At 43.5% G+C, this 23,256-nt stretch overlaps 1 protein-coding gene across 1 annotated transcript in view; it reads right to left on the bottom strand.

Annotated features, from left to right (window-relative positions):
- The window catches only part of DDHD1 (DDHD domain containing 1), a 65,811-nt gene extending 42,561 nt beyond the window's left edge, over positions 1-23,250 (bottom strand). Inside the window, exons 1-2 of the mRNA XM_031066327.1 lie at positions 23,186-23,250; positions 10,136-10,309 (exon numbers count right to left, since the gene is read on the bottom strand). Of these exons, the coding sequence (XP_030922187.1) occupies positions 10,136-10,289 (154 nt within the window). The 5' untranslated portion in view covers positions 10,290-10,309; positions 23,186-23,250. The remainder of the gene's footprint in view (positions 1-10,135; positions 10,310-23,185) is intronic.
- Between the last annotated feature and the right edge of the window lie 6 nt (positions 23,251-23,256).

Below are 23,256 nucleotides of genomic sequence, written 5' to 3'. Positions count from 1 at the left end.
GGGTCAGGGCAATCCCAAGCACAATTGAGGCTGGGATTGAAAGCAGCCCCAAGGAGGAGGACTTGGGGGTGCTGGGGGATGAGAAGATCAACAGGGCCCAGCCATGTGTGTCTGCAGGCCCAATGTGCCCTGGGCTGCATCCAAAGAAATGTCACCAGCACAGAGCAGGGGGGGCTCAGGCTGGAGAAGAAAAGGATCCAGGGAGAGCTCAGAGCTGTTGGAACCCTGGGAATCGCTGAGAATTTCAGACTTTCTGTGCTGCCAGGCTCTGACCCCCAAGAGAACACTGCACTGACCTGAGGCCCTGGAGAAGCTTCCAGAATGGAATGACAGAAGTGGGATTGTGGGTGTGGAGATTGAATAGAAGTGTGTGATATCACAGGGTGGAAAACTTAGAGTTTAAGGTTTTAGAATGTAGTAATAGATATAAAGCAAGATGGAGGTTTTGGCGTGGAGGTTGCTCCTTCTTCTTCACCTTCTTCTCCATGGGTTTGGGTGGTTTTGTGTAATTGGATAAAAAAGTTCCCATTGTGAGCATGGGTGGTTGGTTATTGGGTTAAAAGTGAAAATAATTCAGGTGTCATTTCTTAATTGGGCAGTTTATCCTTAAAAGGCCTTGCAGAGAGAGAAGTGGGGCTCCATTTTTAGTTTGTTAGAGTGAAGTGCTGCAGAACTCAGGGTTTGTGAGGCTGTGACAGAGATAAGAACTGATAAACATCTGAGTCCCAACAAGAAACACCATCTTGTGATGACCCTGAAGATAAAAAGAAGATAAAACTCAACACAGAGCCTCTTCCAAGGCCTGAAGGGGCTCCAGGAGAGCTGGAGAGGAACTGGGGACAAGGGATGGAGGGACAGGACACAGGGAATGGATTTTAACAAGAGTAGGTTTAGGTTGGATATTGGGAAGGAGTTCTGCCTGTGAGGGTGGTGAGGCCCTGGCACAGGCGCCCAGAGCAGCTGTGGCTGCCCCTGGATCCCTGGCAGTGCCCAAGGCCAGGCTGGACAGGGCTTGGAGCAGCCTGGAAGGTGTCCCTGCCCATGGCAGGGGTGGCACTGGATGAGCTTTAAGGCCTCTTCCAACCTAAATCTTTCTGGGATTTGATTCTGTGATTATTTGACAGTGAAGAGATTATTAAAACTCTTGACAGTTCAACCAAAAGGAGCTTCTGCTGCTGACAGCCCCAGGGGGTGTTCACAGTGAGACAGGGAACACAAAAATGTGTCTTTGGGGAGGATTTGACAGCAGTCTGAAAAGAAACATCCTAAAAAAAAATAAAATATTCCAAGTGTGCTTTGCAGGCATGGGATTTTACAGACTAACACTGCTGGTGTGAAGCTGAGCCTGAGGAAGGGAAAGTGATGTTTCCTGAGGATGAGGAGAGGATAGGACTGACAGAAGGACTGTCCTGCGAAGCTCCAGAGGGGCTCAGAGTGGCAGCTCAGGGTGTCCCAGGTGTCAGGGAGCCACCAGGGAATGTCACAGCCTGGCTGAGGGAGCCCAGGGGCAGAATTCAGATGAGGCAGCAGGACAGGCACAGGGGAATCTCTTCTTGCTCATCCTCCAGGAGCACAAATTCCACACCTGAGGGGTCTCTCCAGGGCACCAAGCTGGGATGGTGCTGAGTTTCACTGAGATCTGACTGTCCATAAATCCATGGGGACAGAAATCTCCCTCTGGACCTGACTCCAAGAACTTGGAGGGGATTTTAAAAGCAGAGGAACAACTTTTTACATGGGGAGATGGAGAGAGGACCAGAGGGAAGGGTTTTAAACTAAAGGAGAGATTTAGATTAGATTTAAGGAAGAAGTTGTTTCCTCAGGGTGGGGAGGCTCTGAGGTTGCCCAGAGAAGCTGTGGCTGCCCTTGGATCCCTCTGCATCCTCCAGGAGCACAAATTCCACACCTGAGAGGTCTCTCCAGGGCACCAAGCTGGGATGGTGCTGAGTTTCACTGAGATCTGCATGTCCATAAATCCACAGGGACAGAAAACTCCTCTGACCCTGACTTTTCATGGATTTGTTCCTGTGTGGCACTCCCCTGGCACTAACAGCATTCCCACAGACATCCCTCTGCAGGTGCATCTTCCCCAGATGCAGAAAAGCCCAGCACACTCTTCGGGAGAAGAGAAGGCTCTGGGGAGACCTTGCAGCAGCCTCCAATGTCACTGTCATATTTTCTGGAAAAATCCCTTTGCCAGGATTTCTTCTCCTGGGAAGCTGAGAAGCTTCAGAGAAAAATGAAAACAATAATTATCTGATTTGCTTCTCCTGTGTTTTGCTGCTTTGGAATGTGGTTTGGACATTGTTTATCCAACAGGTAGTTGTTTGATTGGTTTCATGTGGATTGTTTTAACTTAATTACCAATCACAGCCCAGCTGTATCAAGGCTCTGGAGAGAGTCACAGGTTTCTCATTAGTATCTTGTTTAGCCTTCTGTCTGTATCCTTTCTCTATTCTTAAGTATAGTTTTAGCATTATGATATGATACGATATGATATGATATGATACAATAATAAATGAGCCTCCTAAGAACATGGAGTCAGATTCATCATTTCCTTCCTGCCACAGGGGACCCTGAAAATATCACACTCCAAGAACTTGGAGGGGGATTTTAAAAGAGGGGGAACAACTTCTGACATGGGGAGATAGAGAGAGGACAAGAGGGAAGGGTTTTAAACTAAAGGAAGAGAGATTTAGATTAGATTTGAGGAAGAAATTCCTTACTCAGGGTGGTGAGGCCCTGAGGTTGCCCAGAGAAGCTGTGGCTGCCCCTGCACCCCTGAAGTGTCCAAAGCCAGGTTGGCCAGTGGGGCTTGGAGCAGCCTGGGTTAGTGGAAGGTGTGGAATGAGATGGGATTTAAGGTCTCTTCTATCCCGAGCCCTTCTGGGATTTTAGTTAGGGACTGAAGGCCAAGTCCTTGGAGATGAGGCCAAATTTTGGATTCTTTTGTAGCCAGAACTTAGAAATGAAACATTTCTCAGGAACACCAACCAATACAGACTCCTACAGTTTGAGCATGTGAAAAGCTTAGCCCTGCTGGAGATGGAAGATGGGACCAGGAAATGATTTTTTTCAGCTGAAGAAATCAGTGGTTGCTATCACACAAACTCCAGTTTCGCCAAGAGAGATGAGCCCCGAGGGAAAAAAATCCCACCTAAAAAGTTGGAATATGAAAAATGAACCTTAAAACACAGAACAGATATTCCTAAAGCCTTGCAGAACCTGATCTCCATGAGGCTTTTGACTCATCTTGAGTCAAAGAAATGGAGAATAACAGAGGAGCAGAAACCCTGCACGGTGTTGTGCACATGGAAACATCCTCCCAGCCTGAGCACCTCCTGGGGCCACCTGCTCACAATTAACCACCTTTTTTAGCTAAATACCTGCTTCTCTCCTTGATGCTTCCATCCACCTGCCAAGAGCAAAGCACGGGGTGGATCTTTTCTCCCCAGAGTCTGGTGGTGCTCAAGTCAGAATCCATCCAGGGAAAAGCATCTGTGAAGTGCTCAGAGCTGACACTGCCTCCAAGGACACAGGCACTGTCATTCCAGCCAGGACAGAGACCAGAGCTTGGATACAGACTGTCTCAAAACCTCTCATGCATTCTTTATTTTTTTTCCCCAAGGATTTTTAAATTAGTCTGTCTTGCAAGCAGCAGGTGCCACACAAAAGCCTGACACGTGGTACAGGGAGCTGAGAACATAATTTGGCTGCTGTTGCTCCTTCTGAAATGAATCTCAGGTTCTGCTACATAAACCTGTAGATTTAAAAACCTTTTCTTATTTATTTTTTTTAAAGAACCATTAAAAAGGCCATTGCTCTTAATTAAAAATGTCTCACATTGCTGTCGTTTTTTACATTGCACTTCATTACCTCTCAATTCATCGCTGTCACTATTTGTCACACAACCACCTAATTTCAATTTTTTTCTAATTTGAGCACATTCATTACCACAATTGAGCATGATTTGAGAGGAAAACAAATGCACAACATAATTTTAGAATTTCAATTTACAAAAGAAAAGGCAGAAGTCCTTTCTTATTGCTTGAATTACACTGATTCACCTTTAACAGACTTGGGCTCCTTGTGTGAGAAGAGGCAGGAAAAATTTTACTGCAAAACATTTTGATTTCAGAAATTTCCATTTGGACCCAATCACATAAAAAATAATTAAAGGAAGTCAAAAGGCAAACATTTATGCATGTCAAAATAAACTCTCAAGAGTTCACAACATCCCCAGGAGCCACAAGAATACAAGGTATGACAAGAACAACTACAAACCTACCATGTCCATTTACATTTTAAATGAAAGGTTTTAGGAGTCAGTGAAAGTTTAATCACTCCTGGCTTTAGAGGTTGCAGAGAGAGCCCAGTGACAAGAACTTTGGAGCCTTCTGCAATCATTAATGGCTCCTGTAAGATCTCCCCCCACTTTCTGAAATAAATTTGCAGGACATCAGCTGCTGCAAAGGTCAGGGCTGTTTTCTGCAGCTCAGCAGCCTTGAGCTATAATCCACACAGCTTCCCCTTTTCCAGCCCATGGCCAGGGACTCATTCCGTTCCAAAGCTGCAGCAAAAATGAATTATAACTTAAAATTAAAGATTATTATCCAAAAGAAAGCAGCAAACAAAACATTATCTGGAAGGAACCTTCCGTTCCTTCTCTGAAAGAATTAATCTCATTCCAGGCCTGCTGCAATCCTAAAAAAATCCCTTTTATTTTATTGGAAAAGCCAAATCACACCAAAGAGTGCGAGAAACAAATGTTCACAGTTTTCATCAGCCACAAACAATTCTAATAAGAATTACTGCATGACACTATGAGCATCTACTTCTCTCTAGGACTCACAACACTTCTACTTTTCCTCTAAGCTTTAGGATGCTTTTTCCTTCCCCTTGGAAAGAAATTGCACAGATACAGCTCAAAAAACTAAAGCATGTAAATCTAATATTTAATTGAGACAAGCAAACTATAATTTAAAGCTTCCTAAGCCAGGAGCACTACCAAAAAAAAAAATTAAAACAAAAAAAAAGAAATCTCCAATTACTGTACCTTGGGAATGCTTTCTCTTAAGACATGCAGCATCTGATTTCTCCTTATATCCTCTCCATTTGAACAAAGAAGGGAGGGAGAAGGGAGGGAGGTAGTAGAGAACTAAAAGTAAAAACACTGAGCTTCAAAGTAAAATTTTTAAAAGGGGTGTCATTTTTTTTTCATTAGTATCACCATTTTTTAGGAAAAAAAAATAAAGTCACACTTTCTAGAAAGAGCTAAAATGTATATCTTAAAAAAACAAACCAAAACAAGAGATTTTGTAGCAAGTCAGGTCCCAAACTCAATTTTTTCACTCTTCACAAGCAGTTATGACATCACAACAGAGGTAAAGGCATCAGTAAGAGGCACTGGGACATGGTGCCACCAGAGCCACCTAAAGCATCATCCCTGGTACAGGGTAGAACACACTGACCCTTCCTAAATGTGCACTAAAACCTCCATTTTAAGCACAACTCTGGGGTTTTTCTCCCCCAAAGAGCATAAGAGGATGGTTAAAAGTTAGATTAGGCAAAATCTCCTGATCTTGCCCCGTTCTGCAAGGTCTCAGCGCTCCCTGATCCAGCAAAGTGAGTGACATCCCACACTTGTGTCACCTGCCCCAGGTGTCCCCACAGCTCTCAGTGCAGGTGCAAATGAAATGTATTTATTGTTGCACACCACTTCTCTGGGGGGGAGGAAAATCAAAATAAATTCTCAGAGCTACAGCACTGGGGATTCCACAGAATAATTTAATTTGCAATATTGCACTGGCTTTTTACTTCCCTCAGGAAGAACCAACACAGGAAACTCAAGGGAAGTAGAAGAAAAATTGCTTTTCATGGTGAGGGTGGTAAAACACTGAACAGGCTGCTCAGAGAGGTTGTGGAGTCTGTTGTTGGGAGATCCTGAAAATCCCACAGGAAACATCCTGAGCAAGCTGCTCTCATCAGAGCAGGGAGGTTGGGTTTGAGCATCCCCAGAGATCCCTCCTGACCTGCACAACTCTCCAAGTCTATGAACAGGAATTTCCCATCTAAAGGTTAACTTAGCTGTGCCAAAAATCTATATAAATTTTTTATACAGTGAGAAAATACTATTTGAAAGAAAAGACCAAAAAAAAAAAAAAAAAAATCAGCTCTTCCAAATGGAATTTTTAGAGGTTTTGTGGCCTTGACCACGCGCTGAAATTCTGTAAGAAAAACCCCAATAGAGTTCTGGTGTCTCAAAATCAATGCATTGGAATATTAATTCTAACTGACAGGATTTTTTATTTCTGTATGTCTATCATGGAATCACAGACTATTTTTTGTCAGGGGCACTGCTGGGGTTCATCTGCTCCAATCCTCTTCACAGATCAGGATCAACTTCAAAGTAAGATCCAATTTCAGGTTTAAATCAGGTTGCTTGAGTGATTTCCAGCTGAATTTTGAGCATCTCTCCGTGCAAATACAAAGAACTGTATCTGTTCCTATCCTACCTTCCTGAAACCTGAGTCTTTTTGAGCCAGGTCTCATAAATTTTTGGAGATCTATTTCACACCCAAGACAGCTCAGCTACCTTAGACTAAGGCATAAAATCAGCAGGATGGCTTCTGTGGGAGTGTTGGAAAATAAAAAAGGTTTTAATAAAAGGCAAAATAATAAACTCTTTACAGGGAAAAACTGATCTAGGTGCAAGAGGCCTTCTTGCCCCTAGTAAAACACCTCAAAAAAGTGATTGGTTGCTTTGTTCTCTGCTTTTTCTAGTAAATTACCCAGGCTGGACTTTTTGGCTTCTGTCCAATTAGCCATCCTTAAGTTTGAGGTGAAGTCCCCCAGGCCTATGAGATGTCTTTTCACCTAATTGAGGAGAGAAACTTCTGCACTTATTTCCTTTTTAAGGCAACAAAAAATAGTTTTGTCACTCCGTCAACAAAACCCACATTCCTATACCTTCCTATCCCATAAATAAAACATTCAGCTTCACTCCATCATCACTAAATGAATATATCTGAAAAAGTCCATGGAGCAATAGAGGACAGGAACCTAACTGGTCTTGTTTTATCTGACAACAGCCTGGATAGGTCAGAAATCTCTGCAAAATGCTGCTCCTCTGATGGGCTACTTCAGATAGGAGCTGAACTCACTGTCTGCCACAGCATGAAGAAAAGGCAGTTTCTAAATCTTCTGTCATTCTGTAAACTTTAAACTTATTTACTGCCACATAGGTGTCCCTCTCCAGCTCTCCTGGAGTTCCTTTAGGCTCTGGAAAGGGCTCTGAGCTCTCATGGGGCTTCTCCTCTCCAGGGGAGCACCCCCAGCTCTCCCAGCTCCAGAGCAGGAACAGAATTCCAGAGAGGTCTCAGCAGAGCAAGGGGGGGGACAGTCCCTTCCCTTGACCTGCTGGCCAAGCTCCTTTTGATCACAAAATGCCCCATTTCTGCACCCTGCCATTAAAACAGTAATTTATCTGATGCACTGAAGGGGATCAGGCACCCAGAGGAGTCACTGGCATCAGGCACCATAAACCAAGCTCATTTTGCAAGGCATGAAATTAAATGGTTTATAAGGATGAAAATCAAAATGCAAACTACAGATTGCTCAGCAAAGGAGTGATCTCCAGGCTGCCCCCTGGAAAACAGAGCCTGGGGAATCACTCCCTGTCTCCTGTGCTTGCTGTTCCCTTCTGCATTTAAAGCCCTTTGTGCTCCCAAAACCGCAAAAAACTTTTTTTTTTGGTAAAGAATAACACAAATGTCAGCATGGGCATTATGTTATTTGTTGGCTGCAGGTTGGAGACCCTCCTCCTGAACAATTCTGCACTTTCAGAGGAAGTTTTGCTGGGATTAACAGTTTAATAATGGGCTATTTATCCCTCTTATCACCACCAAAAGCCCTGGATGAAGCTTGGTGATTTCCTTGTTAACCAGCTGCAATCCAGGATTAATAAATGAATCAGAATTAATAAATTTAATACAATTAATAAATGCAATTACTGGAGTAATCCTTGGTACAAAGGGGCTGTTACAGCAGCAGCTTGTATTAATTTTGCTGATGAATCAGAGGACCTGGTCAGTTTTTCATCCCTCACAAGGTTTTATCACAGCACTGGGAACAGTCACTGCTTCCCAATGGATATTTCCAGATTTAGCTCAACTTTCACTGATCATAAACAACAGGTACCTGTAAACCCTGATGGCATCAAAAACTGCTTCATACAGGATGCAATTACAGCAAAATGGAGCATTTAAGAAATTTATAAACTGAATTCAGCTAATTTTGTTTATTTCACCGGTTGCAGAGCCTCTCCCAGTGCCACTGCAGATGGCATTTGTGGATGCCAGAGGCTCCAAGAGGTATTGAGAGGGAAATCAGAATGACAAAACCACTGTTCACACACTGTCAGCTGCAATTGTCCTGCAACTCTGCTATTATTACCAAAAAACCCTGCTGAAACCTACTGGTGACTTGACATATATACCACTGAAGTGATGCCACATACAGCTTGGGGTTTTGTTTGTTTTTGGCTTTTTTTGTTTTGTTTTCTTTTTTGGGGGTGTGCTTTCTGGTTTTTTTTGTTTTGCCTTTTTTCTTTTGTGACTTTGGTTTTAGAAAAGGCACTGGCACCTGAATTTGGAGTTTCCTTTTCTGATCTTTCACATTTTCTTAAATATCAGTGGTCATATCTTCCTCATCACTCTCCCCAGTCCATCCAACATCAAATCTGAAAATTTCTGTTCCATAGTTCAGACTTTATCTGAAAAAATCCCAACTCTGACCTCTCTTATTTACTCTATAAGGAGAACCCAAGCACCAGTGCAGCCTTCCCTCAAAAATTAAACTAACAAAGGCTGGGAGCACTCAGGAATCACAAAGATTTGCTTTCCATGTAAAAAACCATAAATTCCTGCCACTAACAACCCTGAGCTTTGTGCCTCCGGGACAATAAATCAGAAATACAGGTAAAGTGCCTTCCAGAAGGATGTTTGTACAGGCAGAGAGCTGTGGCTCAGGGCTCACACCGCTTCATGCAGCTTTTGGACAGAGCTGTTCTAGCAGAAAATTGCTCTGCAGCCTTGGCCAGGTGAAAAAATCTTTTAAAGTAGCACAGAAAAGGAAAAAAAATCATAAAGGCCTCACTAGTTTTAAAGGGGAGTTAGAAACTTTCTGTAATGCTGATAAAACTTCCTAAATCAAGAAATGACACTTTGGTTTTCATTACAGTGATTACAGAATTTATTGCTAGGCTTCCAATTTCTGAACAAGGCTTTACTTGTGTGGTCACACATAAGAAATCATGGCCAAAACACAGCCATTCCCACCCTGTGTAACTGCTCTGCACAAAGCTCCACTTCAAAAATAAAGTTTCTTTGTAAAGAATAATACAACCAAATCCCTGCTGAGATATCTTGAGGGCCCTCTGTATTTGAAGCTTGTGGTTTGTAGATTGTTCAAGCAAGAGACAGCCAAAAGTGTGAAGGGCAAAAAATTCTGATTTTTTGCTGTGCAATACCTGCTCTGAGCAATCAATTCAACTGTGTACATTAAATAATAGATCAGTAATTTCAGTAATTTAAAAAATGTTCCATGCAGCAGAAAAAGATTCTCAGCAACACCACCTGAACATCCTCAGCCTGCTCATTAAAATGTAAGGACTTCCCCAACAGAATGCATGCCCAAGATTTACTGCAGCTGAAAACTAATAAATCCAGCCTGAATCAAAATGGAAAATGAAACGTGATTTTTAAAAATGATCCCACTCCCTTTAGGGCAGAATTAGGGATGCTGAGAGAATGAGGGATTGCAGAGAGCAATCAGCCAGTTTGCCTTTGGACACTGACTCCTCTTGTCCCACCAAGAGATTTTAGTTTGAAATGAGATTTCAAACACAATTAGAAGATATGAAACACAATGGGAACAAGATGTTTCTCCATAACTTTAATTTTTACAGCATTCCCCAAGCGTGCTGCAGCAGAAAATCCCACACTGGAAAATGGGAGAACAAACTGATGTTCCCCAATTTACAGGATAAAAAACCAAAGCAGATCACATTCTTACTTAGGAGAAGCAGACCTCAAGTGTCAAAAAAAATGTATGAGAGTGATCTAAACAATCTTACCCTCCTTCCCATCAACAGGTTTGGATATTTCCATATCAAAGCTCTCCTGCAGCTGCTGGCCTTTGAAGCGGTTGAGGTGCTCCTGCTCTATTAAATTACTTTCCTCCTCTTCCAGAGGTTGCCAAGTCCCATCAATAAACCACTGGCCACGCATGACAGGGATCTTTTCAGACTCTAAAAAAATAAAAATACAAAAAAAAAGAGGTTTTTTTAAAGCCACAAATCACAAACTGAGAGCAGGAAATGTAGTGTAATCTGCAAACCTGAGCTAATGAGATTTCCCAGCTGTGTGTGAGGATGTGAGAGATGGACAGAAAAACAGAATTCCAGAATGGTCTGGGTTGGAAGAGACCTTAAACTGCATCCAGTGCCACCCCTGCCATGGCAGGGACACCTTCCACTACCCAAGTTTACTCCAAGCCTTGCCCAGCCTGGCCTTGGACACTGCCAGGGCACTTCCAACAACCCAAATTACACATCAATTAGCATAAATGGTGGTATTTAAAAATGCAAGTTGTTTTTTTTTTAAATTAAAATCAATGTTTTACTGAGGGCTGGTTTTGGTATCTGCTGTTCTTGTTTCAGTTTCAGTTCTCTAAATGAGGAAAGTGGGGGCTCAGCACTTGCTGTGCACCTGGCAGAAGAGAAATCTCTTAAAATAATATAACTTGGTGCTTATTCTTTATCAAACTGTGCTTCATTGTTGCCCACATTTACTACAGGGTGCAAAAATTCTACTCTTATACCCAGGACAGTGACATCCATTGTAATTCAGCTTTGAATTCCTCCTCCTCCATCTGGAAAACCAAGGAGAAATTCAGTGACCCACAAGCCCCAAAGATCCCAAATCCAGGTTTTTATGGGATTAACACAGATTTGGGTCTGCTAAGAGCACAGAGCAGTGGGACCAGTGACCTCCAGTGCACACTTGATATGAATATATACATATATATATATAAAAAAATATATATACATACATGTATATATACATATATATGTGTATACATGCATATACACACATACATATATGTATGTATATAGATATTTTATATATAAATATATACATATATATACCTATACACACACATATATATTGATATATATATACACACATATACATTTATACATATATATGCATATATATACATTTCTACACATATACACACACATACACATATATGTTTGTATAGACTGACTCAGTGACTCAGCCAAAACCAAATATCCTGTGTGTGTTACACTGACCACAAAGATTTAGCTCTACAAAGCAAATAAGAACTCAATCACAAAAAAAGGCTTAAAAAAAAGGAGATAAAGGGAAAAAAAAAAAGGCTTCACTGCTCCAAGATCTGCTCTGACCTGGAACAGGGTAGAAAAAAAGCTGGGAAGGAGAAATTGGAAAAGAAACAATAGATGCAAACACACAGTACATGAAATTCAGGTGAAAATTAAACATGAAACAATAGATTTCAGAGTGCCTGAGCACAGGAGGGATCTCTGGTCTGTCAGCACTGCTGGATGGGGTGACCCAGCCACGGGCAGGGGTTTTTGGTCTGGTCCCAAAGCTCTGTGAGCACAAGCTCAGGTCCCACAAACTCCTGGTTCCGTGCTGCCTCCACTACAGACACACCACAGGTGCTGGCTGTGCCCTAAAGTCACTTCCACACCAAGTGCTGCCAGGTGAGAACGTGACAGAGAATTGAAAACACCTCCACAATTCACTCAGAACCTCTAAACTATCAAATTTTCATCCCTCAGACCACTGAATCAACACGTCACAAAAACAAAAGGAAAATCACCTCGAAATAATCTCCCCACGGGGCAAGGGAATTTCAAATTCATTTCAAGGAAATTGATCCTTGAAAATATCAGAAAAACCAAAGTTCTGAGCGGCTGTAAAATGCACAAGTTAGCAGTGCCTGCAAGTTGCATAGGAAATTCAATATTTCATGAAAATTTAGATTAATTTTGGAGTCTACATCCCATCAATGCAGGGTGAAAGATGAATATTTGTTTTTCATGAACTGAAAGTTAACCACACCAGTCTCTTTCCTTAACTTTTGCTGTAGTCCCAGACACTTTACACCTGTCAGAAATCCACATTTTTCAGTGCACACACATCCAGCCAGGCTGCCCTGCCAAACAAAGCTCTGTCTGTAGGAAGAAATGAAATGTGAGGGTCGAGAGAAAGGCTCCCATTGTGGCTGCAGCAGTGACAGGGCTGTGTCAGATGTTAATCCTCACTGGGAAAATCTGTGAGCAATTCCTTAATTCTTGACTAAGCAGCCTGATGAGGCTCTATTCATTGAATCCACAGGCAGAAATATGTTTTCTTCTTTTAAATAATAATCACATGAATACTATTTTGTACTCCAAACTGAGTACAAGACACCTCTTTTTCAGTTTTGAAGGGCTTCAAGTTTTTCACATGGGAATTTCCACCTACAGATTGCTAAAATTCTAACCATCAAGTATTAAAGTAAATATTTTCAGGCTCTTTTTGCCTGAGAGAAGCTTTCCCAGAGTGGTTCCTTACAAGAGCACTCAACAGCAGCTCTCAAACAGAACTTGAGCCCTTCCCAGGAAGGCTCAGCCAGGAAAAACTGTTTGAAATAAGAAAAATTTTCACATGAAATCTCTGCAGAACACTTGAGTTTGGAATAAATATGATATTTGACTTTGGAAAGGGTGTTCATATGCAAATATAAATTATTCTTAGATCCAAAGACAATTAAGGAGGTTTGAAAAACCTGAGTGAGGGCAGTTCTGTTTTCCAGCTCTGCGGGATTTTGGGGGGACCAAGGAATTGCCTTTTTTTCTTTTTCCCATTCCCTCCTTTAAACAGTTGCACACTCTCAGAGCAGCCAAACCAGCCTGAACCACAAACTGCTTTGATTTCCCATCACAAGCTGGGGGGGACAGGTTTGAACCCTGAGCTACAGAAAAACCTCAAGAGAAAACCACCTGGAAGGGGAGGAGGAGGAGGAGGAAGGCAGAAAATGACATTTCCTGCCATCAGCAGCACAGTTTGGCTCTCAGAAACATGAACACAGCCCTGCAGAGCTGAGAGCATCAAATCTGGGATCACAGCACACAAAACCACATTTTGGAGCCAGGCTGGGAGAGAGCTGGGAATGTTCACCTGGAAAAGAGAAAATCCAGGGAGAGCTCAGAGCCCCTTGCAGGGGCTCCAGGAGAGCTGGAGAGGGACTGGGGACAAGGGATGGAGGGACAGGAGCCAGGGAATGGCTTCAAACTAAAAGAGGAGAGATTAGGAGGGAATATTAGGGAGAAATGAGGGTGGGGAGGCTGCCCCTGGATCCCTGGCAGTGCCCAAGGCCGGGTTGGACAGGGCTGGGAGCAGCCTGGGACAGTGGAAGGTGTCCCTGCCATGGCAGGGGTGGCACTGGGTGGGATTTAAGGTCCCTTCCAACCCAAACCATCCCAAGACTCTCTGAGAACCTCCAATTCTATGACAACTTGTTGAGAGACTGAACTAGAAACAAATTTCAAAATATGGCCTTGCAAAAAACCAGATATTTTAGAGAATTAGAAATGTGAAAGATCCATTGCAGCAAGACCATGTGGGATAAAAACACAGATGATTGCTGTTAGAAGTAATAACAACATTGTGTAGCAAAAGTTAATAGGCAGAAAAACATTTATAAGGTATTGTGACCAAGAAATAAGTTACCCTCTGATAAAACAGCATTAAGTGTTACATCTCATCGAGACTGATAATAGAATAAAATCCTTCAAAACACCTCTCAGTTACCCCATCTCTGTAAAAGCTGAGAAAACCAACAACAACCAAAGTTCTAAAGGTCTCCAAAAGTAAGTGAGACTTCAGTTAATGAAGACAGGGAAGTGCATCAGTGGTAGTTCCATGGAATACTCTGGATGGGCTGGGGAAATAATTTCACACAAGGGATTTTTCAGTGAAATCTGGGACACTGGGAAAGAGGCTCCTAACCACAGCTCCTCTGTTTAATCCTGCACGGGGGCTGGCACTGAAAACCCCCAGGTTTAGTTCAGAAGACTTGATGCAAACTTACAACAGTAAAGAGCATTAAAAAGTGATGAACCAGAACTGCCATTTCAGCACCCAATTTCACCAATTTTTAGCCCTCACTTATCCACCTTCAATAAATTCACTCATGTCTTGCATACTCAGGTATTTCACAAAGCTTAAACTACATTCTTTCAGTTACTTTTGTTTTATGGAAGAGTTAAAGACACTGAAATTACATCATGTGGTAATTTAATTTATTTTTTGTCAATACAGAATTCCAAATCTTTAACATGAAGCGTTATTTATCCTTATCCCTACAATCTCAATCCCTAGGAAAGGATTTGCCTTGATTTCTTTACTGCCTTAAGTCTTACACCATATAATCTGCAGCTGGCAGTGCTTCAGACTGAAAGATATCAACATATTTGACTGGTTATACACTTCCATGGTTTATTTATAAAAGAATTTCTAAATAAATCTGAATGGAGGAGATTTAAAGTAGATGAAAACCACTAAATTTTAATTAGTCACACGTATTTTACCACTTTTAGAGGAAATCAGTTTAAGAGATTTACTCTGCAACAAAGGATTTATTTATTTTTGCACAAATGGGTCTTTTTCTTCCCCCTGAAAATCCAAAGAACAAAAGAATACAAGTGCTGTAATTAATGGTGTGATAAGAACATGAGTGATTTGCATTATGATAATCACCAAAATCCTCTGAATAACGAGAATTATGTTAAAATAAAAACTGTAGGCAACATACAAACTGCAGCATGTGTGTGTAGTGTATGTGTATAACCCAGCTATTCCTCACATCTAATATAAATTGGATTAAAAACCCGGCTAATCCACCACAATAAAGTCATAACTGAGCAGAATTTGCCTTAATTTCCCTTCTAACACACCAATTCCATCCTTCATTTCCTGCCAGCACATTGCTGGACAGGGCATAGCCTTAAATTTCAGTTTTGCACAGCTCAAAGGAGCCTTTTCCACCTGCCTTGATTCAGGAGCACGAAACTGTGACCAAAGTGAGATAATTCAGAGATAAGAACTCACTGCTGGCCAAGCCCAGGCACTCCTGGCACTCTGCAGCCACCAGCCCCAAGACACTTATGATGATTTACCCACAAATGAGATCTAAAAGGTTAATAGAATATTCAGAGGCTCAGAAATTTAAATTAAAGCTGGTGCTTTGCTCAAATTGACAACTCCCAGCTCTCCCAGCCCAAAACCAAGAAGTGAGGCAAGAAACACGAGCGTATAAAACACCACCAGGTCGAGATGTTCTTCAGTGCACTAATTTCAGATTCCTGCTTTTTTGGTGCTGTAACATTTCCTTAAATTTGATTTCCTTCTTACTGCAGTGGCAAACAATTTGCAGCATGTGAGAATAATACCTGCACAAGCTGAAGGCAACTTTGAGGCTGCAAATGTGACATCTCAAATTGGAAGTTTTATATTAACTTTTCAGTTATAGTTAAAAGTTAACTTTTCTTTTATAAAACTAGAAGTCTTATATTAAGTTAAATAATGAAGGGCTCATACATTTACCAAGTTCCTGGCCTGAAACACTTCTCTGGGCAACCTGTGGCAGTGCCTATCTAAATAAATAAATACATAAAAATATATTCCAGAATAACATCAAGGGTGTTATTAGAGAATTTTTTAAAAGTTTGTTATCCATTCCTATTATATCAAGCCTAAAATCATGTTCTGGATATATTTCACCAGGAACTTTAGGGACAGGACAAGGAGTTAAGAGTTCAAACAGAAAGAACTGGAATTCAGGTTAGATATGTGGAAGAAATTCTTGTCTGTGAGGATGGTGATGTTGTAATAAAACGGCCCCAAACTAAAATTGCATTATTTCATGTTTGCTACCTAACATAACACATTTAAATTTTTTTCTTAAAAAAAAAAAAAAAACAACTTAACATTGCACACCTTTCTAGCTCTCCTCCACTTTATTTCAGAGCACAGCAGGTGACTGACTCTTAAATAAATGGAACCATTTGTTTGATGCCAGCCTGGTGACCTCCCTTTGTCCAACCACAACCACATGTGACCTGTCCTGATCTGCCAGAAGGAAAAGTCCTGCAGAGGAGTTCAAGGGTGAAGCCTCGGGAAGCTTCAGAGGGACACAGAGCCTGAGCTGAACAGTTTTCACTCACTGAGCAGTGAAAAATCATCATTTTGCTGATTCATCCAGTAAGTCCCAGTTGCTCCACTGAAGTAATTTGTAAATTCCAGGTGTGAATTACATTTGAGTTTCAGTCCCACTGGCACAGGTGGGATTTTCCTTCCAGAGCAGCTCAACCTGTGAGCCTCAGTGTTGGCTCCACTGCTGGATCCCAGAGGCAGGAAGAGATGTTTTTTTCTCTGCTGCAAACATGGAATTGCCTCTGATTTACCAAGACTGCCTGAAGTATTCCAGCAACAGCCTAAAAGTGTTTTTCCCTGAACTGTTTTTAATTGTTTCACACTATGAATCCAGCAATGAGGAATGAAAAGCTGCTCTGTGGGGCTGGTTCCAGACAAACACAGAAGGAACCCCACAAAAAGTGATGAATGTGCTCCAAGTCATCAACTGTAAACCATTCCAAAACACAGAATCACAGAATGGTTTGGGTTGGGAGGGAAATTCAGGATCATTTTGTTCCACCTCTTGCCATGGCAGGAACACCTTCCACTATCCTAGGTTGCTCCAAGCCCCATCCAGCCTGGCCTTGGGCACTTCCAGGGATCCAGGGGCAGCCACAGCTGCTCTGGGAATTCCATCCCAGCCAGGAGTTCCCAATTCCCAATCTCCCATCCATCCCTGCCCTCTGGCACTGGGAGCCATTCCCTGGCTCCTGTCCCTCCATCCCTTGTCCCCAGTCCCTCTCCAGCTCTCCTGGAGCCCCTTCAGGCCCTGCCAGGGGCTCTGAGCTCTCCCTGGAGCCTTCTCCTCTCCAGGTGAGCACCCCCAGCTCTCCCAGCCTGGCTCCAGGACATAATTTTAAATCCTTAAATCAGGAAGGGTTTTCCTGCTTTGAGGTAACAGTTTATTACCATATCCACAATTGTTCTTTCCACAGATCTGATCCTGATGGTCCCAAGCCAAAATCCTAAAGCTCACTTTACAGGCCATGTCAAGCAGGAACAACTCATTAAAAAAAACCAACTTAGACTGTCAAAACATGAAATGGGCTGCAGTTTTAAACTTGGAATTGTATTTTTATTGAATTCTCATCCATTAAAACAGTTCCCTAAACTTCAATCCTTCAAAGTGTTCTGAAGCACTTCCACGACTGGCATTCGCTGCTGGAACCACTGAGTTTGTCCTTTTATCAGCTTTTTACCGCCCAGGGACACCTGCACTTTTTAAAAACCACAGAAGAACCACTCCTGTGCCACATGACCAACACATGAGCACCTCCCAAAAGTGAGCGTGTGCTCCCAGCCCATCCCCAAAAAGCCAAAGGGCTTTTGCACAATGCCACCCTCTCATTCTGAGTGTGCTCTCCTGAAAACCCTGCTGTGCTCCCCAGCTCCGCCAGCACACACAAACACTTGGAACGAGAGGTTCCTGGAATAATTTCCAAAATAAAGAGCAAGATTGTCTCAGTGCACACCTCAGACCTGCCACTAATGAACAAGATGACAGCAAAGGTTATTATGCCCTTGCATGGCTTCAACTCCTCCCTTCTCCACCACAGAGATTATTTTTCTGTGCTCTCCTCCTGAACTCCCTTCCTCCATCTTCTCCAAGCCATCTCCAGAATTCCCCAGCCTTTCATCCCCATGTTGAAATTTTCCTTCATTTTTTTCTAACCCTGTAGGGTTTCCCCTTCCAGAAAACCAGTAGGATTTTCACAAAAACCCAGAATGGTTTTGTTTGGGAGGGACCTTGAAGACCCCCCCTACATGGCAGGGACCCCTTCCACTATCCCAGGTGGCTCCAAGCCCATCCAACCCGGCCTGGGACACTTCCAGGGGCAGCCACGGCTTCTCCTGGCAACACTTTTAGTTTCTTTCATTGTAAATTTCACTGCCTGGGATCCCACTTGAACCTCGTGTTTATGTGCTCACTAATCCCGCTATTTACAACATTTATTATCTGCGGAGTCTCTCCTCCCCAGCCCCTCACACAGATCCCATCTCAGCAGTGACCTTTTCTCAAACCACTCCCTCATCCTCACTGCTTTCAACCTCATAGATTCTCTGACAACTGCTCCTGCTTCTTATTTTAATTTCTTGCTCCTGCTTATTTTAATTTCTTCCTCGTTTGCAGATTTTTTTTCCACCTAGGCCTTCTGCTCTCACACATCCTTGTGCTCCTCCAAAAGCTCTGGACAAGGTGTTGGTTTGGTGCTTTCAGTGTTGTTTTTCCCTAAAAGAGCATCAGACACACAAAAATTCACCTGACACCAATCCTTAATTCAACACTGTCACCTCCAATTCAATCCCACCCCGTTCCTTTGATCTCAGCACTGTCCAACCCATGTTCAGGCCTGAATGAAGTCAGAGCAGAACTCCTCATCCTTCTCATGCCACAAACATTTCCTGCTGCCACAGTTACAGCAGAAAACACCCCTCTCACCCACAATTTGTAATCCAAATATTCCCTACGCCTCTGCCTTTGTCCTTGTGGACCAAATCCAGCAGGAGAAGTGCTGGACCACATCAAAGGACAAGCACAACTTCCCAAGCCATGTCCTTCCTTAGCTACTCTGCTGCAGCTGAACCATCCACTGGAGAATTATTTTGCTCCCATTTAAAGGAGAAAGATTAATTTTGATGAAATATGCTTAAATAAAACATAAAAGCTGAGCTCAGGGAAGAAACTTGCCCTCAGAGACACATCCCCAGTGCTGCCACCTCAACCCTGGCCTAGTGGAAGCATCTCAAAAGTCCCAAGCTCTCTCTGCTGAGAGGCCACAAGAAACAACCCTGAAAATACACACAAACAAATGTGATTTAATACATGGAACACTGCAAATCTGAAAGTTATTTCATCTAGGTGTGTTAGGTCACAGAATCCCAGAGTGGTTTGGGTTGGAAAGAACCTAAAATCCCTTCCCATTCCAACCCTGCCATGGCAGGGGCACCTTCCACTATCCCAGGGCGCTCCAAACCCTGTCCAGGAACACTTCCAAGCCTTTTGGTCAGGAAGGAATCGGCCAAAAATTAAGCTACAAGATGTTTTTGAAATGATGGCACAGTAAAAACAGACACAAAAAAGAACCCAGAGAGATTTTGAGTAGTGAAAGCAACGTTTCACCTTTACAAAGTGAACTGTCAGTGTTTTATTTGCCAAAGGATTACACACCTGGAGATAAAAAAAGCCATAAAATTTTATTCAGGACTTCAGCCTTCAATCAAAAGGCCCTTTATAGAAAGGAAACTGTTATCAACCAAGTTCAAAGACTGTCCAACACACCAAAACGTTCTAAGTGTGCTGTAAAATGACAAAAAACACTGCTAAAACCAGACTAAACCAAATGAAAGTCACAAACAATGATAAGCTCTTGATTTCATTCCCTTAATTTTCATCTTGATCAAGAAGGCAGCTAAAATGGTTTTTTAAAGCAGCCCAGTTCCAGTCTGAGCAGACAGATCTTAAGACCCAGTGGTCCACTCTGCATTCAAGATATTTCCAGATTAAAGTCAGTAAAATATCTGTTATATCAGTACATCTTCACTCAGGGATGGTTCTACTAAACAAATCTGGTTTTAAATACAAAAACAGGCTTTTTATTTGATAGACTTCAGCTACTGTTAGGTAGAAAAATAATATACATTACAAAAACAAACAAAAAAAAATTCTAACCTTACCAAACCTTTGTCTTGGAGTGGAGTAATTTAAATAAATAGAGGCAATTTAACAAAGTACTCATGAAAAAAAAAAAAAAGCAAATACTTGACAGAACAAGGGCTGCATGGGACAAACCCACAAGCCAGAAAAAACAGGGGAGAGTCACCCAAAAATGCACAGACCACAGATTTAACAGACTCACACAGGACTTTGAAAACTCCACTGACAAACTCCAGAGCAAAATGATTGTAAAGCAGCTCTCTTCAACTGGGAGGGCTGAAAAGGGCTGGATAATTTAAGATTTAAACAGAAGACCCTTGTATAAAATATCACTCTTGTCATCTCCACAGAAAACAAGAAACAGCCCTGCTCCAAACGACTGACTTATCTGAAAGCCTACATTAATAATTTTCATCCTCTTGAACCATTTCTGCTGGTTCTACAGCGCTAATTAAATAAATCCCAGAGGTCACAAGGTAAGGATGAAATTCTCAGTAATTAATCTGCTCAAATTGTAACTCAGGCTGATATTCCTGGCGTTACCAACGAATCCTGCAGCCAGCTTAAAATGCAGATATAAAAATAAATATTCCAGCACCTGCCAAGCTATAACCAACATTTCCCTGGCATTGTGATGCCCCAGGAATTGCCAGCTAAGGAACCAGCAGCTCAATGTGGTGGCTGTGTGAGAGTCCAGCACATACAGGAAAAAGGGCAAAAAAACAAAGAGATAAGCTTTTGACCTTTGCTCTGAGCTGAACCATGAATCAGCAAAACCAGTCAGTAGTTTCTGTACTCTTCAACAAGCACATTTTAAGGCAGTTGTACTCATCATACCTCACGCCTGTGTGGTCAGAGAGGAGGATTCTCCTGCCTTACTCACAGCTGGTTTGGCATCCACGTCAGGGCAGCAGCCACCCTTTGGATCCAGAATTACACACATGCTAGCAAACAGGAATAATATGGGAATTATGGCTCCACCAAGGCCTTCAAAGGCACAGATAAGCCTGAACCCTGGGATCTGACCTTGCTGATTCCTCATATGTGCATGCAGCAGTAAGGCAGAATGGGAGAAAGGCACTCACAGGGAATAGAGGCAGGGAAATGTGCAGTGAGGAAATTAAACCAGAAGGCACCAGAAGCCCCTTGAAAGACCAAAAGTTGATCTCAGCCTTGCAAAGGACTGGACCTGCTAATAAGAAAAGACTTGAGCACTGCCCTTAATCAGCTTTCTGAGGGCTAGAAATCATCCCCGTCATTAGTCTGCTCAGGCCCAGGAGTTTATTCCGCCCTGCCTCTGGTGCTAACCTCTGGGAATCTCTCCTTCCCAGCACCAGAAATGGTCTCTGCACAGCCCATGCTGTCATCTGAAACATCTGCTCCTCAGGCTTAATGAGACTGAATCAGCTTCCAAAATGGACAAGGCTCGGTGTCAAGAAATTAAACCTTTAAGCTGCTGACGAGTGCAGCCTCTTGCTCCCATTATCAGGAGCAATCCTGCCTCACCTGACAGCTCTGCTCACTCCTTCCCCTCTCTCCCTAGGCACAGTTACAGGGATAGCAGCAGTTTCCTCCTTTCCTGGCTGTCCTGCATCTTCTCTTCCCAGGAACCATGTGGTAGCTGCAGCCAGTGCCAACAGCAAGGGGCTTCAGCGGGGGGACAGGGAGAAGCAGCTCCAGTTTCTGCTCAAGAAGCTGTGCCCAGGCTCCTCTAGCTCAGAATTTGTGTGGGCTGAGACCTCTGCTCGCTCCTGGGGTGATGATTTAAAAGACAAATTGTCCCACAAGTGAACTGTATTGTCATTTATGGAGCTCCCTCCTGTAAAGAGGCTGATAAATAAAGAGGGAAAACAACAGAAAGCCCTGGTTTTCATCTCTGAAAAAGCTCTGAGACCCCCACCTGAGTCTTAAGATGAGAGAAATCTGCCTGCCCCTCTGCCAAGCCCATGCCAGGACATGCTCAGCTCCTCTGCAGCTCACACTACTCCACCACATCCCCCTTGTCCTTGAGGGAATGCAGTTGGAAAGCAAATCCTCAGGACCAGCAGGTGAGCACAGCTTGTCACCCTCAGGAAAACAGGGGTTCACTTGCCCAGCAAGACCCTTGAGCCCTTCCCACCAGGGGAAAAGTGCAGGGAAATGGGATCTCTGCCCCTCGTTCACTGCTGCACCACAAGGACACACAACTGCAAGGGGAAGGGCAACACAGGGGGGGTATTCCCACCTCATTTTGAAATTGAGGGGCTGAAACAAATTTCCCTCTATTGGAAGTGTAGGAATTAAGGATTATGTGTGTATGAGATGCCTGTTGCAATTCCTCCAAGAGAAAGGAGGAGAAATCCCACTTCATGCCTCCTCCCAGAGGGCAGGTGATGAGAAAGGAAATATAAAGCACAAGATCATAATTTCCCTAGTGGAGAGGACAAGGGTCACAGAGGGACAACCCTTGCTTGCATCATTCCTCACTGAAGATGAGGGATCAAAGACACATCTGTGGGGAGGAGGGAGTGGACAAACAACTGATGTTTCTACTGTGCTCCTTCTGAAGGAAAGATGTGCAGGGAGGGAACTGGGAGAGTGCTGAAGGCAAATACCCACCCTCACTCACCCTCTGCTTGGGAAAAGCAGAGCATGAGAAGGATCTCTGCCACCTTCCCTCCCACTTTCTTCCACACATGCCAAGAACCGAGCAGATGCCCAGACCTCCCTTTTCCAAGTCTCTGGTGCCAGCTGTGCATGCCCCAGATCGTGTCCTTCATGGTTGCGTGCAGGGAGAGGTGAGAAGGGGAAGATGCTCAGTTCCCTGTGCTGCTGGAGGTGGCTGATTGGGGAGTACCGCTGACTGGGGGGTACCGCTCATCCTCGGGGAGGGGGATGGCCCAGAGTCCCCTCTCTCAAGGATGCCCATGTCTTTTCCCTCACAAATATCCCTGAGCCTCGGAAGGGGAATTCCCACTCCCTGCTCGCTCAGATACCTGCTGGAGACGCGCACCGCTGCTCCTCTCTCGCTGGATAATTTACCCTAAATCCCTTATACAGGAACACACCGGCAGCGAGCGCGGCCGGGACACCAAAGGCCACCCGGTGTGTCACCGGTGTGTCACCCGGTGTCCCCGCGGCGGGGTCACCCAGCGCAGGCTCCGTGCTCACGGGGGATGCCCAGAAACCCTTCCGTGGATCACAGGGCACCACGACCACCCTCCCTCCGCCTCCTCCCGGCCGGCACGGCGGCACTCACGGTTCCAATAGACGGGGTAGCTCTCGGCGCTGGCCACGTCCACCTCGTAGAGCCCGCTCCTCACGCACACC

The sequence above is a fragment of the Geospiza fortis genome, unplaced genomic scaffold (assembly GCF_000277835.1).
Source record: "Geospiza fortis unplaced genomic scaffold, GeoFor_1.0 scaffold23, whole genome shotgun sequence".
In the NCBI taxonomy this organism is placed as follows: domain Eukaryota; kingdom Metazoa; phylum Chordata; class Aves; order Passeriformes; family Thraupidae; genus Geospiza; species Geospiza fortis.
Note: the sequence above shows the minus strand (reverse complement) of the source record. Positions and strands in the feature narration are given on the sequence as shown.